Source organism: Gobius niger, assembly GCF_951799975.1.
Source record: "Gobius niger genome assembly, chromosome: 7".
Lineage (NCBI taxonomy): Eukaryota > Metazoa > Chordata > Actinopteri > Gobiiformes > Gobiidae > Gobius > Gobius niger.
The window spans coordinates 28,285,887-28,309,873 of NC_136858.1; the positions used below are offsets into that span (position 1 = coordinate 28,285,887).

The 23,987-nt window shown below is 41.2% G+C and overlaps 1 protein-coding gene across 3 annotated transcripts in view; it reads left to right on the top strand.

Annotated features, from left to right (window-relative positions):
- The window catches only part of disc1 (DISC1 scaffold protein), a 101,458-nt gene that overhangs the window by 39,982 nt on the left and 37,489 nt on the right, over positions 1–23,987 (top strand). For all 3 annotated transcript variants that reach the window (XM_079559736.1, XM_079559737.1, XM_079559738.1), the window contains exon 10: positions 20,608–20,668. In XM_079559736.1, coding sequence (XP_079415862.1) covers positions 20,608–20,668 — 61 coding nt within the window. The remainder of the gene's footprint in view (positions 1–20,607; positions 20,669–23,987) is intronic.

A 23,987-nucleotide genomic window follows, 5' to 3' on the forward strand; every position in this document is an offset into this window, starting at 1 on the left:
CTGTTTAGTCATATTTTTGTCACGCTTTTGACATTTTTTATATCATGTTTTTGTTGCATTTTTTATAATTTTTTGATGCATTTTTACTGTACTAATGCGTTTTTGTCTGTTTTTTTGGTCAAGTTTTTGTAGCTTTTTTGTTGTTTCAATGCTATTCTGGTGCCTATTTTCTTTTAGAGGAAGACAAACTGGAGAAAATGTGCTAAGTTCAGGTGGGGGTTAAGAGGTTAAAGCACAATACTATTACTATTAGCATTATTTTGTATTAATATTGTTTACCATAGTATAAACTTACTCTCTTTATTTCCAGTATCACTGCATTCTGGCTCCCCTTGAATGCACCTCTAAAACAATCCAATCCAAGTGTGAATGTTTAAAAGGCTTTGAATCCGCGGCGCACGGGGACAGCACATCAATGGACGCAAATTTTTTTTTTTTCCCACTGAATGAAAGGGAGATGATCTGCTGTCAGCGGGGACAGGCTTCAAATGTATCGCCAGCAGGATTGGCACTTGTTAACAGGAGGAGGGGGAAGCGTCTCGGGGAGAGGGGGAGTCTGCGAAGGGAAAATGAGCTCCAGTTTGTGTGAAGTAGCCAATTACCTCCAAGCGCTCGCCGCAAACACGACGTATCGCACACAACTGACAAGTAAATGGACGCGGCGTCATGGCAATGTAGCGATGCTTTGGGTAAAAATCAATTCAAAATACAGTGTGAAGATTTGACTGACGAAAATATTTATACAAAGACTGCTATCATAGCCAAGTATTATGCCATGAAATTGTCATAAAGTGCTTGGTGTAGGTTAAAGAAACGTATACAATCAATGTTTATATGTGCATAGTACAATTTCTTTAGTCACAAGTTGTTTAGATGTTTGTATCTAGATGGTGCCACCGCTCCACAGTCTGTCTGGCAGTAGGTTTCAGAAAGAGGATAAAAGGTTAGTGTTTGGAGCTAACATGAAGGAAATTGTTCAGGGTAGTGTATATAGGCCTTACAATATTGTATTCTTCATTAACCCCTTAACTCCCGCCTTAATCAAGTGCATTTTCTCGAATTCAGTTTTGAAAGCCTAATTTGAAAGCTAAGACCTACAAAACTCATCTAAGCAGATCTTTTTCCTTGCGTTGTTGCCATGTTGTCGTCACTTTTTGGCCATTTTTTTTCATTGCTTTTTTGTTTCGATTTCGTCACATTTTTGCCACATATTTATCGCTTTATTGTCACTTCATTGTTGCTCTTTTGTGGCTTTGTTGTTGCCTTTTCATCACACATTTTATCACTCTGTCCTAGGCATAGACGACACAGGCTGCTGCCTAGGGCGCCATCTGCTGGAGGGGGCAACATCGCCGATTTTCAGAGATAACTTTGGAACAGAAAGTGATAGAGACTTGCGGTCTTTTGTGTTGACAACTAGAGATTTCAATCTTTCAAACGAGCCCTCTCTGGTTCTTCTATGCCTCCGGGAGTCACGCAAGATGAAAATTCGTAAATTTACTTCAGAAGAGGCTTCTCCTCCACTAGAACTGTTGAGCGCGTTTCATGATACACATGCTTAGATTTTTTTTATGAATAGATAAGCATAATAGAACAATATCAATCATAGTGAAATTAAATAAAACTAGCCTTTTCCATATCCAATAAGTGTCCGAAAGGATTGGGAAAAAGAAAACAAAAAACAACTACTATAGCATGCTCTTTGGGTGAAGAAACATGCAGAAATATGAATAACTGTCGCCAAAGTTCAGTCTTGCCTAGGGTGCCAAATTAGCTAGGGCCGGCCCTGACTCTGTCCTTGGTTTTCAGTCACGTTATTGTCGCTCTTTTGTTGCAGTTTTATCCTCGTTTTCGTCTCATTTCTGTTGCTGTTTTGACATTTTTTTCAAGGAGCTTTTAGATTTGGGAAAAGCCAAACTAGAGACTCTGTTGAGAATAGAGGTTAAGAGGTTAACGATGGAGAAACAGTCTACTTTTAATATTGTCATGGCGATCTGGCGAGACACAAGACCATATGTTGTGTAAACGGGGGATAGCTTAGTGACTGAAGGCTTGGTATACACTGCCTCTTTCCAAGAGAATTTAAGTGAGAATGAACAGTTCTCACAATTGAATGTGCAAATGATGGCATGGCAAAAGTGTTTGATATATTAACCAACAACCCCTGCCATCTCTAACAATTATACTTTAAAATAGCTCAAATAACATGAAGAATTATCGCTTTATTATCATAATATCAACAGGATAGCCTTTTCAAAACTGTAGAGAATCGCTAATACGACACGTTTCTTGAGAGGTGCTGGGGGCTCTGCTCTACAAGTAACACTCTGTTGCACATTTGGACATCCAGCACTAAAATAATGAGGCAGAGCATTAAGCCATGTGCTCCCCATTAGTGATTTCCATTGTCTTGCTGCCCAACAGTACCGTCCACTGCCGCTAGAGGGCAGCCTTTCATTACCACAGCCAGGCTTTTGTCATTGTAAATGGGGTGCAGGGGCTTTAATGCAATTGTTACACTATTGTTCATGAGATGGCTTTCATTTAAGACTTCGATTGTTTGGGTTTGAGGATTTTTATTCTTGTTTACAGACCTGTTATTTCAAATTGTTGCCGTTTGTAGTAATTTCTTTCCTCATCAGAGAAGCGAGTTGACTGATTTGGATGTAGCCTATATGTATAGATGAACTCTGGGCATGTATCGTATATAAAGCACAACACGCATGGTTGTTTCTTAGTGACAGTCATTAATAAGACTATAATAGCTCACAAACCTGAGGAACAGAGTGTTGGGCTGTGTAATTTTAGCATTACATATCACTACATTTAAAGGCACACTGCGTAACATTTTGGACTATACTGTTGTGCTGCATACAAAGCATGCTCCTAATGACCAGCGTGGCACAGAAAATGCTATTATTGCAGTGGATAATCAAATAATGGATTTGAATGAGAACCTAACCTGTTTAAATCTCAAATTCTACTGACTTTAGTCACATCTCCACGAGCTGGAGACAGACCCACTTCCAGTACTGAGCCGCTCACAGCAAAAGTTTATTTGTACATTTATGAGGTGTTTTTCAATGATGAAAATATCTATCATAAAATAAATGCTTGTATTTCAGTTGTGTTTATTGGGTAAAATTCTACACGGTGTGGCTTTAAATTGTAGTGAAAATTGCTCTTTATTTTATGTGTCATTCTGGCTCAGATTGCTTGTTTATATTCCTTTTATTAACCAGGGCTGCACAATACATCGGCAAAATATTTTTATTGGAGCAAAATTAGGTGACCAAATATCCATTTCACAAGAAGCCATATCACAAAATCACCGAGATCCATCTGACTCAGGCAAGTTTTGTAATTTTTTTGTTGAAATATAAAATCTAACATTTATATTGTCATTGAAAGTTGCATTTCCCCCAATCTTTTTGTGCAGCTTTGTTACTGACTCCCTGTAGCTAAGCAGTACAATTAACCCTTGGTGATACAAGTCAAATCTTAGAGTCATAATGAACAATGTGTAAAACTGTTCTCTCCTAACGCTTTGTCTTTAGCGGCGTAGAAAAAGACCATCCCGGGCATACTGCAGGGTCGCCGTATGCAGCTGGCTATAACACCTCAAGACATACATTACATTTGCCAAGTTAATAATGACTTTTGCGCTTTGCTCGAACTCTCCAGTGGGCGTGTCCAATATGGCAGCCCATTGTGAAGCTGCCACCACACGAGGGGCTCATTATATTGTCATCCTATTTGGTAATAAAGGGCTGGCACACACTCAGTGGAAACTGATAGGCCACAAACACCATGTTACCATTTCTTTAGCCGGAGGGAGTTACAAATTACTGTCTGGTTCAAAGAAAAGTGGAGCGTCTTTATGGCTCTTCAGGCTTCCGTGGTATATGATTATGACACCATATACTGCCAGTAAAAAAACCTAAGAGCGAACACCTTTTACAAAGCCGTATTATTTCAGCAGCCTATAGTGATGTGCCTTGTGAGACCATACACATCAAGTACTTCTATTACTACAATTGCTTCTGCTGTTTTTGTGCTAGCACTGCCATAATACTTTCACTGTCTGTCCATAGATTCTTACTTCTGCTGCTGACACACAGTAACCACCATTTCTTTTGAATTGTTGTGCATGTACAGTTACTTTTGACATATTGATATTGGTTAGTTCGTTTTTTGATCGCTACCTGGAGGTATTGTACAAAATCCTAAAGCTTCTCGACTGGAGCTTACAGCCTATAGGCCAGTGTCATGCCTAATTTGAAAGCTAAGACCTACAAAACTGTGTTGTCGCCATGTTTGTGAAGCGTTTTGTTGTGTTTATGTGTCTGGTTTTCATCATTTTTGCTGCTTTCTTCTTTTTTGACGCATTTTCATCTAATTTTTGTCACTTTTTAGTCATGTTTTTGTCTCACTTGTTTTTGTTGATCTTTTGTTTTTGTATATTGCTCTTTTGTTGTTGTGTATTCATCCTTATTTTCATCACTGTTTTGACGCTCTTTTCAAGCAGCTTTTAGATTTGGGTAAAACTGGATAAAATGTGCTTGGTTCAGGTCGGGGTTAAGAGGTTAAAACATTCAAATTAATGAGTCTTGTTGCTCATTAGAAATCGTGCCTACTCTGGAACTGCGAGTGCTTTGTGGTTGAGTTGAGGTCTGTATCCATTACGGATGCTTTGGCAAAGGTCTCTGTCTCTTCTGCCTCTTCCTTCTTTCATATTGGCCATCTTTCTTCTTGGCTCATTGAAGATCCTATCCCAAGTCCTTTACAATGCACTATACATTGCGATAACCCGTCGTACGCTGCTTGTTGAGTGTTCCAGCCTGGTGCATTTTGTGGCATGGGGGGGAGTTTTTTTGGCCAGAAACCATTAGGCCCCTAATTGCCAATGGCTCGAGTGCTGATGAATACCAAACCCATTACAACCATCGCTTTGGTCTCCCGCCAGGAGTATAATATTGTCCCCAAGAGAGATTTCAAGGATACTAAATTTGCAAAATATAAATGATTGAAAGGCTGGATAAGATGAGTAAATGAACACCTGCCGTGACGACTTGATTCATCTTGATATGTCACTAATATTCACAAAATGCAAAGGTCAAGGCAATACATTCAAAGGCAGTTTAGTCATGATGATGATGATGATGATGATGATGATGATGATGATGATGAAAACAAAATATGGTTAGATTGAGATACAAAAAATAAGTTTATCTACAATAAGATGAGCCCTTGCTTGAGATGCTTTGATTTTTTGGTTAGATAACAGTATGTGTTGGGCAGAACAGTGGCACGGTGGTTAGTGCTCTCACCTCATCACAAGCACAAGAAGGTTGCAGATTTGATCCTGGGCAGGGCCTCAATGTGCAGTTTCTGGTTACTACTACCATAGCCTGGCCATAGCCATCGGTAAACTCAATTATAATTTCCCTACATGTACATCTGGGTCTGATCTCATTGGCCGCGTTACATCGGTTGAATTTCAACCTACCATTCAGCGAGTGGGGGAGGCGGGTGTTGTAGGTCAGTGATTCCCAACCAGGGGTAGTTTTAATTATGTTTTTCAGTAAATGGTTTGATTTTGAGAGTATTTTTGCTTAAATTTGAACACAACACACTGTCAAATGCTGTATAATATTAATTTAGTTGGTCACTTTGTAATAATATTGCCAAAATCCTCAAGGTAGGGGGTACTCAGAGTATAAATCCACGACTCAAGGGGTACCCGAGGCAAAAAAGGTTGGAAACCACTGTTGTAGGTGACGTTGGATCTGGTTGTAGTTTGGCAATGGCGGCGGATACAAAAGTAATGGAAGCCCTTCAATCCGTTCTGGCTTGGCTCCCAAATATCCAGAAATTAAAATTGAAGCCTTGGAATGTGCAAGGAATTCCCCCAAGAGTTATGATAGCTTGCTTCACTCACGAAAATCACTCGTGAAAATCAGATCAAACCGTTTCAAAGGAGTTCACCCCTCCCACCTGATAACGGGGCTCAATTGTGAAGGTCCAGACCCTTGTACGAAACGCAATGAGTACAAGAGTATGGCAAAACCAAGCTACTACTACCACTGAATACATACAATAGGGCTCCCTTGAAAAAGAGATTCCAAAATCATAGTGTTACTATCCTGAATCCTGACTAAATAAAAGTTAGAAAATCAATCAAGAAAAAAGATGCAAGACATATTTTTTCAAGTGGAATGACAGACCATCACAGCAGTACAATGCTAAAAGTGCAGTCTCTTAACTGGGACTGGAAATGTCTAGTTTCATTGGTAAATGCTTTGTCGATCGGTTTCATATTTGTGACTTCACATTTGGGGACTGGCGCCACCATGCTGGATATACAGGACACAGCCACGTCACTCTGTATCAAGTGTTTGTCGATATGACTTACATTCAGTGTGGATCCGTCTGCATATGATCAATTAACCACAAACCTTTTTTTATAGAATAACAAAATATGGTTAGGGGTAGCATTTCTGACGATGTATTCAAGATCTCTAGACTAAAAAGTACGAGCGCAGTTCTTCAACACAGATTTCTTTTGTTCACAGACTAACCAATCAACATTAGCAAAACTCTTTGGCGGATGTCACTGTAGTTTTCTGTTCAATTCAAAGGCGTCCTTCCTTAGTCTTGCATATTTTTCAGCATTCACAGAGCCTTCCAATTTACATACCGCCACAACGGAACACACTCAGTTTTGTCTTTTATTGGACCTTTTCCATCTCCGGTCCCATTTGTTGGAATTTTTGGGAAGCTGGCCAGGCCACAAAACGGGAGTGCACATCAGAATGCCTGTCAATTCGTCTCATTAAACCAGCGCAATTCCCTCTTAACGCAGTGCCAATAGTGAATATAGTGCAGCGGCGGACATGTATGTTTTATTCATGGGTTTCTTGCCTTTTCTCTGGTGCTTTTGTGGGGAACGTGATGGGATGTTTGACAGCTCCTCTTCGGCCGAGGGTAGTGTGATTGAGAGCTGTGTAGTGGTTAAGTGGACCCGGGAGAGCGCCCCCTCCTGGTTTTTGTCTGTGAAGTTTTGGCATCGTTCACCGTTCGTGTGATTTAGCAGAGAATGTCAGTCTGTTGTCAGCGCTATGATAGTACGTGCTTACCCACAAGGATTGGTGGGAAAACAAAGGGAAGTTGATTGAGGCATGGCTAAGGAAACGGCTAATGGATAGATTCTCTAAAAAGTCGAAGTTTACACAAGCTGGACTGAATGCATTATTGCTTGTGCCTCAAGAAGAAGTAAACTACTCAAATAAAAAAGTCCAAATGTAAAAAGTTCTGTAAAATCAATAGAATACTGTTTGCCAGAGACGCTTGCCTCGCTTACCTGTGGTAGACGGTGGACACACAGGCAGGTAGACCAGAAGGAGGGCTATCATGATGGGGTATTAAAGATCTTAAAGTGGCCACGCCCGCTATAAAAACCTCACTGGGGTTCTATGAAATGGGCAACAAAATATACTTAGTGCAAGGAACGTGCTTCTCTATGGTCCTTATGGCGGGAAGCTGTAATACCACCCCCTTGTGGCCAGGGGCGACTCCAAAAGGCACTTTGTAGACAGGATTCTAATGGGACTTCAGACCTCCCTATAGCACTGTTTAAAAGGCAGTTTTTCTTTTTATAATTTTTTTATTTTATAATTGCCATGACCCATGTGACAACGCTGGGCCAGGTGAAATATTTTTAACCACGCTGTTTTTTTGTTTGTATCAACCCGAAAAAGTGGAAGCCTTTTCAGTGCATTGACTGGCTCTAGAGCCTTTTGAGGAACAAGCTGCGTAGGAGGAGATTGAACGGCCATGTAAGTTTTACAGATGACTCGGGACCTTTACGATGAAGGTCTGAATAATCATCTGTCTCTAGTTATTATATCTATACCACTGTCCCAAGTACATCACAGGGTTATTTTCAGGCTACTACAAAGACAATTGGCCGGATCTTCCGCCTTGTGCGACAATAATAATAATAATAATACCTTTAATGACAACAGCGCTACTCAAGATGAAGTTAATATCTTGCATACAAACAACTGTGCACCAGTGCTTCCGCCCGTCACCAGAGGGTGTCGCTTAGAAAAAAAGGGGTCGGACTGAGAGGTAGTGTGCTACAAGCAACGCTGACTACAACAAGCTCTTTCCGCTTCATCTTCGCTTTCCTCTTACATTAACTACAAGCAATTTGTCCCACTGCGAGTGAAACACTGTCCATGTCTCAAGAGAGGGATGGATCCCACTCTAGCGCTAGTATTAAAGAGCGTAATACTATAGCGCACCCCCGCCACCCATAGTAGTAGGCAGAAATGCTTGGAGAGGGACCAGTACTGTGAAAAACATCGCCATGGGTTTCTGTTCTACCCCCGTCCAGCCCCCACTTACTGCGCAAGGTGTGACATAGCGCCCCTGTCATCACGCAAATGTCTAAAGTCTGAGTTTAGAAACATAAGATCGGGCCCTATATGTCTTTTGCAGACACATGACCAGAGGCTGGTACTGGAGACTTTATCATATCTGTGGCCTGTCATGTTACAGCTGAGTGGATTATTAGCATTCACCAGATGCTAATAACACCATTACTCTTGTCAAATTTGGGAGCATATGGAGAATCAAAGTAAACAATGGACAAAGTCATATACAGGAAAACACAATACGTGCCCCTTAATTGGTGAAATGGTCTCAAATTAACAATGAAGACCTTTGATCTACTGATATATCCTCTGTCGATGATGTGACGCTATAAGAAGTTAAGATTGCTGCCGCCATTACCTATAACCACACCTAATTCAAGTGCACTTCCCAACTACTGCTTATGCGACTAATTCTGTTTTCCAGACGGGCACATGTAGAATCTACTCCATTACATATAGTCATTATCTGTGTCTTTTAAAATCCATGTCTCTCCAATGTCTTTTTGTACTATTATGTTTTTTGAGAAAAATACCGAAGCCTAATGATGTCCTTGCTTCTGTCTGCCTCACAACAGATCTTTTATGCTCTCACAAATTTTGCAATACGTTATTGTGAGGCCCATTATAAAACGAAAAATTGGGTATATAATATAATGCTGGTCCACTGCCGCAGAGTAAATGTTAAGAGCTTGTTAAAGAGGTTCGAAAACACACATTGGGGTCTGTCTTTGTTGGCCCTCACAGCGCTAACAGGACACTGCCTGTGGGAGAAATGCTGCTATTAGCCATTCAGTCTGTTTGTTAACATGATGCCGAAATAAGGTCGGGCAAAAAGCATGAAAACAAAATACTCACCGGGTTCAGATTTGAGAAATGCAAAACACTAATGGCAAGTCCACTTATCTCACAAGAAAATACATGGCATGTTGTCATTTTGGGCAGTGACTCAAGTCGTGGAACTGTGCTTTTATACTTGGGGCTAGGATTTCGTGAAGCTCAAAAAATAATAGGCTTATTCAAAAGTTTTAAGTGAAAATGAAATGTATGCCTTGAATGTAGATTAACACTTCATCAGTTCAGCATCAGTTCTGCCAACATTATTTGATTTTACAGCCAAGTGTGGAAAATAAGGACTTAAGCATTAAAACTATACTCAAACCCTGGATCAACCTGGCGTCTCCTAAACTTAGGGCACGATGGACTGGGGACCCCGCACTCTTGAGAAATCCTGAGTAAAGCATTTAAATTGATCAATAAATCAGTTTAAAGGCGGATCTCCATGGTAACAATGGATTTTCCAGAACTTTATTGCAGCAACTTGCCTCTGTCTTGGTAAAGCCGTGTTTTTGCTTACTTTTGCACATCTTGTTTTGTGTTGTGTTTGTGTTTTTAGCTGATTTTTTACTGCAGAGAGTCCGTACTAGCCATGAAGTATCCATGTTTTAAAAGTAAACGAACAGCTAGCTTATGAGCTTAAGACGTTTGAGACCTTTCTTCTGAAACACTGAAGAGGCACCAAGAGCCCACCACACCTGAGGCACAGTGGAGCTGTCACAAGGCGCTACAGGAAACAAAAAAGGGACAAACGAGAAGATGGTTAAAGACTGTTGTGGAGGAGGTGGAGGAGCTGACCAGTGCAGGACACCACGCTCTGAAACGGGACGAAACCCAGGAGGCGCTGCACCATTATAGAGGAGCCAGCCAGGATTCCTCCGGGTGCCCACCCCCCTCAGCAGTACTTCCAACTCCCAGACTGAAGACCCTGTAAAACACTGAAGCCAGATTATTTGCTGTTGGGAACCTGTGGACAAAGAGAAAAGCCATTGGAGCGCTAGTCTGCAGATATTGACATTTGTATTTGCCTCTAGATGGATAATTAGATATATTTCACACAGCAAGTTATTGTCTGTGTTGGTTATTGACTTGTAACAATAAAAAGCAGCAGCATCTGGGAGACTGTTTGTTCTATCAAGGTAATTGGAGGCGCTGTCATGCTTACACAGCGGTACCAGCAGCGCTTTTTGAAGGGATAAAAACAACATATAACGCAGGTGAAAAATGGAGTGTCTTTGTAAATTGGGGAAAGGTCGTGATTAATGTGTTTTAGTCAAAGCGGCAGCAGGCACAATCTCGCTGTCAGCGTATGCAAAATCCTCTATGTATAACTTAACAGTAGCCTGACAGTATGGCTAATGGAAGGAGAGAGACGGCCTGCTATCTCCACTCAATTACCCATAATGCTTTGAGGCTGGGCGATCACAGAGCATGGCCGTGCGCGCAGCTGGCACACTGGAACATATTGTTGAGATACGCACGGAGGATCAACCAAAGAAATCATACGAGCGAAATTGCTTGAATTTACAAAATCTGTGCATGACTGGCTGCATGTAGTTTATATTTAACTGTGAAAATGGTCTGACTGAAACGTTACAAAGCCGTAATAACAGATTTAAGCCTGGACCAATGACTGTTGGAGATGTTTGCAGGGGTGTTTTGAATAGTGCTTTGAGGACACTGGGCGAGCAAGCCATTTTCAAATTACATATGTCTTTGTAATAGACTTAAAGGAATAATTCATAGTTTTTCCATAGTGAGATATGTTCTTTCCTGAGCTTATACGAGTTGATATGTACCTGTCTGGTCTTTGTGTGTGCCCGTGTAAGAGCTTGGTTGCTTCTAACTTCCCCCCGTTTGGAGCTATAGGAATATAACGGGAGAGGCCAATGCTAAAAACATCTTTGGTCTTTTTGCGTGACTGAGGGCGCACAGTTCTTTCATACTGTGATATGTTCTTACCTGAGCTTAGACGAGTTGATACGTACCTGTCTGGTCTTTGTGTGTGAACATGGAGGAGCGTGGTAGCTTCCAACTTCACCCCCGTTTGGAGCTATAGGAATACATTGGGAAACTTGCTTGTTTATTGCTAAGCCTATTGTGTATAGATAGTCACTGTATAGCCACATCTGTAACCAATATTTTTGGTTACCACCTTCGTGTTAGCATTGACCATGAACTTGCAACAGACAGCACACAGACTTATACATTTAGTTCAGGAGTAATTGCTTCATCTGCCGAACGAGAAAAGCTCCAGAATCCAATCAAAGTCACTAACCTCCCTGTTGCCGTACGTCGTTCATTCTCCATAATCTCATTGCTTCGTTTGTGGCTCGTAGTTCCATTGAGTTGCAGGTCTTTGCTAAACATTTCCGTTGATCATTTGTTGTGATTTCACACAAGCAGAACTTGGTGAAGCAATTCTGTGTTTCCACTTTATACACACCATAGCAATGCATTTTTTTTTCTCCTTGAAACTAAATACTTTTGATTTGTATTGTGGCTAGTCATGATAGAATAAAGGTGTGTCCCGAAGTTACATCAACTGAGAATCCTTTCTTCATTTGCCCATCAATAACTGCATTTTCTTTCTTTTTTTCTGAAATGCATCAAAATCAAAACAACTACATGCCCACTTTAACCCAAGTATTTCAAAAACGAATGGCGATATCTACTCCAATCTTCACAGACTCACTATTGTGTTTATCAGCAAGAATCGTGCCAAGTTTGAATCAAGTCTGGATAATATTCACATGGAATGTTTTTCGGAAAGCTTTGGATTTCACAAAGAATTCTGAGCTTTTCATCCTTCAAGGCAACAATTAAGAAGAGTCTCACTAATTGGCCTTGGCACTGCTCTGACATACTGGTATCAAAGTTAGTAATATCCAGCATTTGACCATCTGCAAAACCTATTCATTTGTATTCCTTTTTTACAACTCCAAGCCCGACTGGACTAACCGTGTGACTCTCCTCCGTATGGTCTATTTAGTGGTCATTTCGTCCACTCGGCCAGCTCCAGCCGCCCCCCCTGTGTACCGGGAGGAAGAGGTAATATCAGCGTCTCAGTGTCTGGACTCCGCGCAGGAGGAGGTCCTGTAGCTCGCTGCCCGTCGCTTTGAATAAAGGAGAGATTATTTCCGTCTGTCACGCCCCGGAGCCTCCAGCCTCATATTGCCCACAGTTGGCATGGAGACCGTGTGGCAAACTGCATGAGCTTATAGTGCAGTCGCAACCTGCCATCTCCTGGTTTCTAGCCCTGTTTTAGACTTGCTGTAGTCTTGATATCGTAGTGTTAGATATGGTTTTCTTTTGTGTCGATTATTTAGTAGAGTTATGCAGCCGCTAGATTTTTTTAGGTAGTACTTTAACAATGCTTGGTTTTCGATACTGATACCTCAACGATACTTTTTCCGATACATATACTGAAATATTTGTTGTCTAAAACTAAAAAACGGAACAGTGATGTGTGGAAATTTACAATATCGGGTTTATCTATAATGTCAAGAAATGTTAGGAAAATTGGAAAAAGTTGGGAAAAATAGGGAAAATATTAGTAATAAAAACTAATATTGGCTTAAAAATAAGCCAAATCAGCATTGTCAGTACCCATTGATGGTGGTTCACAACTACCCACGGTGTCAACAAAGCCCATTAAAACCAAATCATAGAGAACAACCGCTATTTAGTTCTATTACGTCACTTAACCCTTTAATAGTTTGCTCAACCGTTTGGTAGAGCACATTTTATCGAATCATGTGTTGTTTCTATTTCTGCCTATCGCTACCATTCGGTTTAAGTTTGTAATACTCAAAATATCCAGTTTGGACTAGTATAGGTTGGGGTTGGACTAGTTTGGACTGGTTTATGCTGGTTTAGAGCAGGTTTGAGCCTGTTCCTACCGAGTTTGGACCGGTTTAGAGCCGTTTTGGACCGGTTTAGAGCAGGTTTGGACTGGTTTATGCTGGTTTTGACAGGTTTAGAGCTGTTTTTTCCTGGTTTCGATTGGTTTCGATCAGGTTCAGATCAGGTCTGTACTGGTTTATGGCAGGGTAACTCAGAGGTCTATTAAAAACATAATATAGAGCAACATTTAAGGGTTAAAGTGGTTTTATGGCGATGTGCCAGGTTCACATTCATTCTCCATTGCAGTGCGACTGTCCACGTGGGCTTTATCAGTCTATGGAAGAGTTTTGGAACATAAAGGAACCTCACAGCGTTGTATCTGCGAGCCGCCATACGTACTCATCAAATTTCCTACTAAGAAAGATCCAGAACGTGGCAACCCAAATGGATTAAATTAGCAAGTTTGACATATAGCTAACTAGTAATGCTATTTTTAGCCAATGCGTCTATTTACTTAATACAACAACTGTTTTTTTATTTATTTATTGGTTTAGCAAGGGCGACAAATTATTTTTCTCTTCCCAGTAACACTGTGTACCCGTTTCTTACAGAATTCTTTTAAAACATCCATTTTCAACGCTCAAAGTATTCGATATCTGTGTCACACTCGGTCATGTTAACAGTTTGGGATACGATCTGGGTAGGCCTGACCTTTAACCTGGACCAGCATGCTGTGCGCTTGGTGAAATGCTGAATCCGCTTATTAAGGGAAAAAATGGGAAAACAAGAAATAATTGTGGCAAGAATAAGAAGAAAATGGGGCAAGATGAGAAAAAAAAAAACTTTATTTGAGGTGAAACAATCAAGTCACTTCCTTTAATGCTGACCCTGGACCCACAGCATCAAAACTTGGATCTAAAGATATAGTTTTTTCCCCCCCCACACAGATAATTAGAAAATAGTTACAGGGACAAAATAAACCACTTAAATTGCTTGAATAATTGCTTAATCTGAATAATTTCTATGTGATGCACTTATGTGGAAAAAATAGGAAAATATCTGTATCTGGGTTAGGCTTTTCTTATTTAGAGATTAAGCCTAAAATGTTCTGCTTGATTCCTGGGCCTGATTCCTTCCTTGTTAGGTGTGTTTTTAGGTTCCTTGCTACTCCCGTTTCATTAAAGGCCCAGCATTTGAGTTGAAACTTTATAAACACTCTCCGTAGCCTTCCCTCCCCAACACAAGTGTATGTTTTTTTCCCTAAATCTGTCTCTTCTTTGTCATCTAATACCGTCAAGCTTTAATGCCCCCAATGTATTATTCAATGCCTACTTCTTGGCAGGCTGCTTAACATGAATGGGAGTTGACGGGGGAGGATCTGTCAGGTAGGAGAGCATCTCACATAGCAATTAGAGGTGTGGTAAGTGAGTTGTGTGCCCGCCGGATCCGTGATAACTTCTCCTCCCTTGTAGTCTCTTTGGTTGAACAGATTTAGGCACTTTGAGACAGAAACGGCGGCTCTCACGAAGGAGTTCTCTCTCCCAGTGACACACATGCGATCGCCATAAATAAACGTCACCTTGATTCTCGTTCCATTGAGACAGCTGTAAGTGTGTGAGGAGGGAGCTATCTTTCACTTCTGTGCCACTGTGTTAGCTATTTGGGAGGATATAGTTAGGATATAGTAGTTCCACTTACTGTAACCTCGATCTCACTGAATGTGTGACACTTTGATGCCACACTGCCACAATTGCTAATTAAAGAAACTCGGTGTCCCAGTGCTACTGAGCCTTTCAGGTTCCTGCAACCATCGGACATTTTATAGTGACTATAGGGAATCTTATGTCACAGAGCATTATCCTTTAAATATCGAGTATGATTGACTCCTGTAAGCCATGCTATAACACATAGATCATTTGCCTAATCTTCGGTGGTTTCTTCATTCTACTGCTGAAGCGCTCCAATCTGTATTTCCGGGATTTGATTCAGTCCGAGAAGCAATAGAATAAACTGTCCTCCACATTTCAAGTTCATAATTCATCATCGGAAAGTGTGTTCCTCATGGTGCCGTCATTTCATTTGGGCAACACTGTGGCACAGCAAGAAGGTCCGGGGTTCTATTCCCAGTCTTTCTGTGTGGTGTTTGCATGTTCTACCTCTGCCTGCGCAGGTTTCCTCCGGGCGCTCCGGTTTCCCCTACCACTAAAAATATACACAACGAGATCCTCTCTGGGGCCGTGACTTCCCTGAAAAAAGAGATTCTTAATCTCTGTATAGGACATTCCTGGTTAAACGAAGGTTAAAAAAAGAGAACAAAGTTAAAGCTTGTTTTTGCTGATTAGCTATAGGCCAAGTTTAAATCCTGACTGGTCCAGTTTCTCACTTCTTACTGTAATTCCAACAGCATCAACATTATTTAAAAAATGTAGAATAGAAAATATCAATGCTTAGGAGATGTCAGTTCCAAATGACTTAATGATTGCAAGCACGAACTGCAGCAGACATCTTTTTGGAGAGTTTTGGAGTCACTAAAATCATGCACCAGCATGTACTTAAATATCCTAGTCTAAGTAAGAGACGATGTTGTGCAATAAAAAAAAATAAAAAAAAACACTAAACAATTACTAAAATAAGACAGACAACACAGCACTTCCGCACCATGCATTCCAAAAAGAAAAAGAAAAACAAAATTGTAATAAATGTTTGGTTGATGATGAGGATGTTCATCCTTTTAAGTTTTTATAGAAAAAAACGTTTATTAAGGATGCCCTCCCGCTTGTTCATCTGAAGCGATCTCACGAAGCAAAGCAAACTTGCATTATTTCATGCAGCTGGGATTATTTTCCCTTTGCATTTCACGTGCCATGGCTCATGCTTCTGCCTGACACAAAAACAAGCAGCGCTGTGTGATGATGTCATCAGGACAAGCTGCTCAGTTTACTTGCACAGGTGTGAGGGCTGGCCAGCAGGGGGCAGGTGTGAAACAGAGACCTCTCCTTAATCAAGTCATTACTTGAAATCGTTTGTACTTTTATGACGTCAGAAAACAAAAAATATTCAGCATAGTTTTTGATGAATAAATAAATAAAATAAAGATAGACTTAATTAGACTCATTTATTAGTGCTTGCTAATGATGCATCAGGAATCTATTACATAAAGGGAAGTATGTTTGTTTTGAATGGACGTTACTTCTATGCAGAGAAAAAAACAAAACAGTGTATTTTGGGTGCGTGTGTGTGCAGTTGCGTGTCTCATGTGGTTGGAGACTCAGAGTAGAGTAGGTGTGAGTGAGGAGACTCTACAGCGACTTGTCACCGGCTGTTGTCACGTTTGGAGACTTTCACGCAAACCTTTGGCTCTTTTTACACAGTCACTGACACATGTTTGGAAACTTGTGTTGCACTTGTTTTATGCATGAGGTGAGCTGGCAGGCATGCGTTGTTTTTGCAGTTTGGAGGTACGTAAGTTTGTGGGTAAGAGCTTGGTGTCATGTTACATTCTAGCTATCAGACATCAAGTACAGCTCCCTGGAGGTTTTCAGCATTTTCTAAATAAGCTTGATGAGTCACTTAGATACAATTTCTTTTCGTTTCGGAAAATGTTGAACACAGAAAACTTCATGAAGCCCCAGTGCAATAAATAATAAAGTTGGTTCTTATCTCTTTTTGACACGTAATGTAATAGTTAAGTAAAAAAAAAAACACATACAAACAGACAATAGAGCCATTTCAAAGCATATTGTTGACTGTCCTTACTTGATGATCTCCTACCATTTGTGTGAGTTAACAGTAATTAAGGTTCATGCATGCTTTTGATTTTTTTCTTCCCAACACCATTAATCACGGCACGACCTCTGCGCTCTCGATCCTTTGCCCTCTGTGGATTCCCCCGTGTGGGAAAGCGCTGAGTCCCAAAGCTTCAGCGGCGCTACAGATGTTAGCGCCAGGTGATTTATGTGCGTGTGAATTGGACGGAGGAGGATAGTGAAAGTTTAGCTTTGAAACGGGCGAGCGGTTTAGGTGCTGCAATTTGATATAAGTGCGCCCCGTTGTGTTCAAAGATGGAGGAGCGCGGGGGGGGCATACTCTCATGTTTCATTCATGAGGCTCATTAACGGCGTTCAGATCGCGGCCCCCCTCCCCTGGCCCGGACCAGCTCACAGCCTGTGTCTGTCTCCTCTGGCAAAACGGGCTCCGGATGCAACGTAAGCGATCGGGCCAACTGTATGCCCCATGGAAAATCTGGCACCCAGCAAGGAGTCCACGACCAGAATCAAATCCGTTTCTATCCCCAGGCTGGATTATATTGATCTCCTCCTTAAAACAGAGACCATTATTCTGTCAGAGTTTGTTAAGGAAATTACAATTTGGGGCTGGTCCTTGTTAGTGGTTAATGCTGTGGGCCTGGTTTAGTCCGGTTGTAAACCTAATTGCTTCATATTTGGTCTTGATTTATACACACTTGGTTTTACCCGGACTCAACCAGTGTCTCCAACGTACCCAAATCTATCTGAATGCCCCTTGGAAAATCTGGCGCATTGTATGGACCTCTGCGATAATCAAATCCTTTTGTATCCTCCGGCTTGTTGTATTAGCAGTTATTTGGTATTGAAAATGTCCTAGGAAAATTACCCTCTTTATTTCTGTCCTCATTCAACGCTAGTTTGGACTGGGTTTAGTTTTCACTTACTAAGCCAGTGTATTATCTCCAACATGACAGTGGTTCGACTGTACGCCCCACAGAAAGCTGGCGCCACTTAAGGAGTCAGTGCCATTGTATCAAATCCCTCAGGCTGTTTTAAACTGGCAAATGAGAAAAGTACTGTATTTTTAAAAAGAACAAGTTTGAAAATAAATTGTGTGCACGTTTTAGAGCTTGACTAGTCCTGATTTTCCCTGGATCAATCTGGATTTCGAGCGGATTTGTTAGTTGTGTAATTCAACCTGGATAGACTCAGACAGACAAAAGCAGCAATTCCGAAGATTTATTAACAGAATATTTGTTTTCAGACCCCGGCAGTAGACATTGATGTAAGAACTGAAGTCAGTATAGTTGGACAGGTTGGAGTTCGGGATGTCTTCCCCGGAGCCTGGACACTGGTGGAGGTATGAAAGACCCGTGAGGTTGCAGCAGGTAGAAGCCGTGGATGGAAGAGGCGGAGATGGGGTGGAGGCGGGTCGCAGCACGACTGGGAAGCGAACGAACCATGATTGCTAGAGGCTTAAAAGCAGGACTGAGGTAGATGATTGGCTGCCACAGGGGTGCGGCTCTGCGCTGATGGCCTAAGGTGGAGGTGTGGCCCTCACGGAAGCGATGACTGGTTGGAGGAAGTTGATGCTGAAATTGGTCTGCCAGGTTGAATTAACGCCGAGGCTTCATTTGTAGCTTAAACATGTTCCACCTGTTTTATATTTAACTGGGCTAATCATTTTTAATTGGTTTACTCCATCTTCTGTACAAGTGTTTTTGACCTATTTTTCTTAATTTAGCCTTTTTTTCCCTTTTTTTTTTAACTATTAGCTCTCCGGCCCTTTCTTCGTAGCTCACCAAAAGACTTTTTACATTACCACATGCGCTTGATTATTTCCTTTTTAGATGCATTTTCTTTTACTTCTGAACAAAACCAAGTACATCCTTTTCTTTGAAACATCATCTCGGCCACTAACTTTCCTGAGTGAACTCCTCCCAAGTCATATAGTTACAAACGTGTCTTGGAAGCACAAGTAGCTCTGGGACATATTTGTTGTATTAAAGTAGCTCACTGGTGAAAATAGTTGGAGACCCCGGTCTACAGTTTGTTCAATTATATGTCCGTTTAAGTGCACGTGACAGGTTTGAAGACTTTTATGGATGTGGGCACATGCTATGACCTACTACAACGAGGTAGAACTGTCATGATCTGTCTTCTGTCCCCTGTTTTTAGTTTGTTTCCTGGTCTCGTCCTGTGTTTTATTTTGACGTGTGTTCTGTCCTTGTGATTTTGCTTTGCTTCCCTCGTTACCTGCCTGCCCCGCCCTGATGTGTTTCACCTGTGCCCCGTTTCCTCTTGTATTTATACCCCTGTGTTTCCCTTGTCCTTTGTCGCGTCATTGTCTTTGTCAGCCCCGGTTTTTGGTTATGTCTGGATTTTGTTATTTTGTTTTTTGTCAGTTTCTTGTTTCTTGATTTTTGCACATATTAAATCTAGTTCCGTTGCAGTCTGCATTTTGGGTTTTCTTTTCTTCACTCCACCACAACCATGACAAGAACATCCCTAACAACAGCCATACTGTAGCAATGGGCCAAGTCCCAGTTCAAGTCCCTGGAATGTGGACTCGCATTCCACAGGCAATACTAAACTAAGTAATTATAATAAAAAATCGTGAAAACCTGACATGTGATCCCTCCTTCTCTTCAGACCGGCAGCTTATATTGTACTTTTATTTTAACGTTTTTCTTTTTTTGTGATATGTCTTTTAAGAATTACCACCAGCTGAGGTTTTTGTACTTTATGCATGATTCTATGCACATTGCCATCTCCAGCTGCGGTGACTCCTACCTCTACCTTTCTAAAATCGGACGTGATTTATGCACTTCAACCTGTCAGACTTAATAACATTAGTCCTGCGATGCGTTGCTAGGATACATGTTCACACAGTTTAAAAGGTTTAGCGGTAATTTATAGTGGAAATTTCTTAATGGAAAATGTTAAGAGCCTGCAATAGATGACAAATGCCTTTAAGACATAAGAAACCTTGTCCATGCTCAAGCTGTTGTATTGCTATTTATAAATCATGTAAAAAAAAACATACTAAATTCATCTGTTTTCCACTTCAACTTATGTGTGCAATAAACAAAAAAAGTAGCAGAAAAATGTTATTGTTTTTAACAGTGATGATGTAGTTGGACCTGGTTTTGCAGCTTATACGATGCACACATCCGGTCCCTGGTTGAGCCTTATACAAACACATCTACATAAAAAACATTTCATAGCATTTCCGCATAAGACATCACTTTGTCTCACTAACAATTAAAAATTGAGGCATTTCTGAAAAGTTTTTTGTCTTTTTCCTGTTGGCCCGGCACACTTTTTATAGTTGAAGACGTTTTGTGTGTCTTTCTCTCAAAGCATCTCAGCAAACCTTAACTGTTTATTCGGTCCTTCAAGATGACAAAATACAACTTAATATGTGTTTAGAAATGTCAAAAACAAGGTCAGACAGGCTGATTGTGAAAACAATTCATTTTAACTTTGGTTGAATCAGATATTTGATTGAAAAATGCCTTTGTTGCTGTCAATGAATGTGAATGTCATGAATACAAAGTTGTCTCCCGCAATAATTGTGGCACTAAAATATGGCATTTAGATGTGGGCAATTACAAGAGACTGTTTTGATCTACTTGAGAGTAAGAGTGCAATACTATCCACAATGCATCACAAGAACAAATACTGTACCTTTCTAAAGAAGTAAAAATTCATAATCTGCTTTTTTGTTGTTGTTGCAGAATGTCGATTGAAGGACAATGCCACCAAGTACATGGAGCTGCTTGAGGACAGATTGCAGAGGTAAGAGCAATATTTTTCGAACAACTGAAATATTACATGTCTAGACATGAGATGATGAGACTGGTTTGGAGAATACGAGAATGCGATCTCAAACGATTCTTTGAACTAATAACTTTCCATTCATTACCAACATTACCCTGATGATGAAAAGAAACCTCTATCTTAGTGTAATTATGGTTAAGCTTTAAGGTTAGATAGATAGTCACAACACAGGCACCGGTCACAAACTCAAATAAATGGAAGGCCTTGTATGAGGAAGGGCATTTAAAACCAATTATAAAGGACTATGCACATTTAGAAAAAGCAGAATTCTACATTCAGATGATTTTGCTGGCCTCAGATATGAAAAGCCTGTCTCAGAACAAAACCAAATGCAGTTGGTTTGGTTCAAGTCTAGTTCTGCTACAGACATAACGTAGTCCAAGTTAGGGTAAATATATTTTTTAGTCTGAATAAGTTCATATATCATTGTTAAAGACCTGGTGTAGTCATATATTCATATACAGTAGGCCCAATTTACTTCTGGTGTACGACTCATTTAGCCCTGGTTTAGCCTCTTTTGTTATAATCTAGACTTCAACGTAATCTCACCTATGTAGACTCTATATCGAGCCTAAACAAAGAAACAAGCTGCTCTGAGCCTCTGTGGATTTTGCGCTCTCCTCTATTGTGCTCTGCCACAGCACAGCACTGGTCCCTTCATTGGGCACCTTCTCCCACACCTCTGCGCCCTTTCTCACATTTCACTGTCTTCCACCTGCACAATTTCATCTTCCCCAAACCCAGACACCAGCTTAGGTCTCCGGCTCATCTGCGCTAACACTTTGAGACATCCCTGTATCTTTTTGTCATTTTCCCTTGAGTTTATTTTGGTCGCAGAGCTCCCAAATCACTGTGGACAGGTCTGGAGTGTCGAGGGTGGGCAAGAAGCAGTCTAACACAAAGCAATGTGTTGATGTGCTGGCATGTTTAAGCTTGGAGTAGTCTTGGTCCAAGTCCTGTTTTAGACTAGCCTGGAGCTAGCAAAGAGCACAGACTTTTACTATTCTATACAAAGACATTGGGCCCGATTTTAAAATATGGCGCAACAACAGCACGGGGGCGTGGCTTAGAATAAAGGGTTCAACTGAGGTGTGGTGTGACTGCAACAAGCACTTGCTGCTTCTTCCCCATTTCTCTCCTCATCTTTACATTAACAACGCGCATCATTTTCAAGCTGGACACACTACAAACTTTATTCCACTGTGAGTTAAAAATTGGAGAGAAACTGAGAGAAAGAGAACATACCACTGCCTCTGGTATTGAAGAACACGTGATCAACACACCAGCACATTCTCCCCCCACACCCTACACGGAAAAAATTGGTCTGTAGGAGGAGAAAGCTTGTGGAGGGAGCGTTGTTTTTCATATCTACCATGGGTGTCTGTCCAGCCCATGTACAGCCCCCATTCAGCCCACTGACTGTGCCAGGTATGAAGCTGAAGATAAAACATAGTATGAAGCTGAAGATATCACATGCACAAAGGTCTAGTCTACTACAGTCTAGTTTAGAAAGTGCGATCTGTTCCTTTCAAAACAAACATGGCGGCTTCATCAAATAACAACATCATAAATTATTCAGAGAGAACATTTGACGAATCTACAGGCAAAGCGCAAAATTTGAAGTTTGAGAAGTTTGCGCTAAAAAGGATACTTAAGATATTTAAAGGGAAATACTTCTTCTTCTTCTTTGTTAGACCATTGTAAACTCAGACAGTGGAAATAATGTGCTGTGAGGATTTCAGACGCTTTTACTTTAGAAAATATAGTAGAGGCGAGCTCGCTTGGCTAGTTTTGAAAATTGCTTAGTCCGTTTCTGGTTTAAACTCTTAGACCTGGCCCTGCTTTTGACTCGTAACTCGACTTAAGATTTCTGTCCTCTTGAGCCCTGATTTTGATCTGCTCTGTAGTTCTGCTGCTTTAGTCCTGTCCCTCCTCCTCTAACACTTCCAGACATCCCCATATCTTTTTTGTGTCGTATTTACTTGAGTTCTTTGCATTCCCAAATCACAGTGGACAGGTCTGGTTTGGCGTGTGGGCGCTGGTGGTCTGCTGCACAGTCTGACACAAAGAGAAACGCTGACTGGATGACTTTTTCTCAAGCGGAAGGTGCTCTGGGTTTTTGTTGACAGCATACGCCTGTTTTATATGCGTCCTTACGGAGATAGAAGCTGCTGGGTCGGTCGGTTTTCCTCTGCAGACGGAGCGGAGCAGCTGTTTTGGACGGTGTTTGTGTTTTACAGATGGTTGACTAAAGCTGGTGAATTTTCTGTGTTCAACATGCGAGGGGTATTACACTTCTGTGTCATTGTTCTGAATTGTTCATTAAGGAAATTCACATGGGATCGGTTGAAATCCGACTTGGCAAAAGTAGTGGTTTGGTCTGGTTGTTTTGGCTCCTGTTTACTGCTTGTGAAGTAAAAAACATAGGCAGAACAACAAAGAAAATGCGTGTAGTTGCATCTCTTGAGGTATATTTTAGAATTGTCTTTTTGTTTAACCACAACCCGAGCACATTATATCCAGTTCTAAAAGCTTCTGGACTTATCTTTTGATGCTTTTTTTGCCGATTTCATCCTCATTTAGGCCTGCTTTTGTTGCTATTTTGACGCTTTTTTGAAGAAGCTTTTAGATTTGGGTAAAGCCAAACTGGAGAAAGTGGGTTACTGCGGGGGTTAAAAGGTTAAGTGGGGCACCGTTGGATTTTGATTGGCACAATAGGAGCTGATACTGAATAGTATTTCCATTTCAGAATCTTCGCTTTTTTACTTTAGGTGTCAAATTAAGACAAATAAAATGTATTTGAAAGAACACATGATTTGGTCGAGTCGTATGAAGCCTAGGTGAGGAGCTCAGTTATTCAAGAGGAGCTCAGAGTAGAGTCGCTGCTCCTTCATGTTGAAAGGAGCCAGCTGAGGTGGCTAGGGCATCTGTTCCGGATGCCTCCTGGCCGTCCCCTTGGGAGGTGTTCCAGGCATGTCCTATTAGGAGGAGGCCTCTTGGAAGGCCCAGGACACGCTGGTGGGACTATGTCTCCGAGCTGGGAAGTCTGGGTATCTCTGCTAAGACTGCTGCCTCCGCGACCTGGCTCCGGATAAAGCGGAAGAAAATGGATGGATGGATGGATGGATGGATGGATGGATATGAAGCCTGGTAGACTCATTACAAAGTCACCTGCCTTCATCAAATCTCCTCATCCGCACCTCACAACCACACCTTTGCTGTAGCCAATCATCTCCCAACATTCTTAAACCTTCTCCTTCAAGCCGCATCCTTCTCC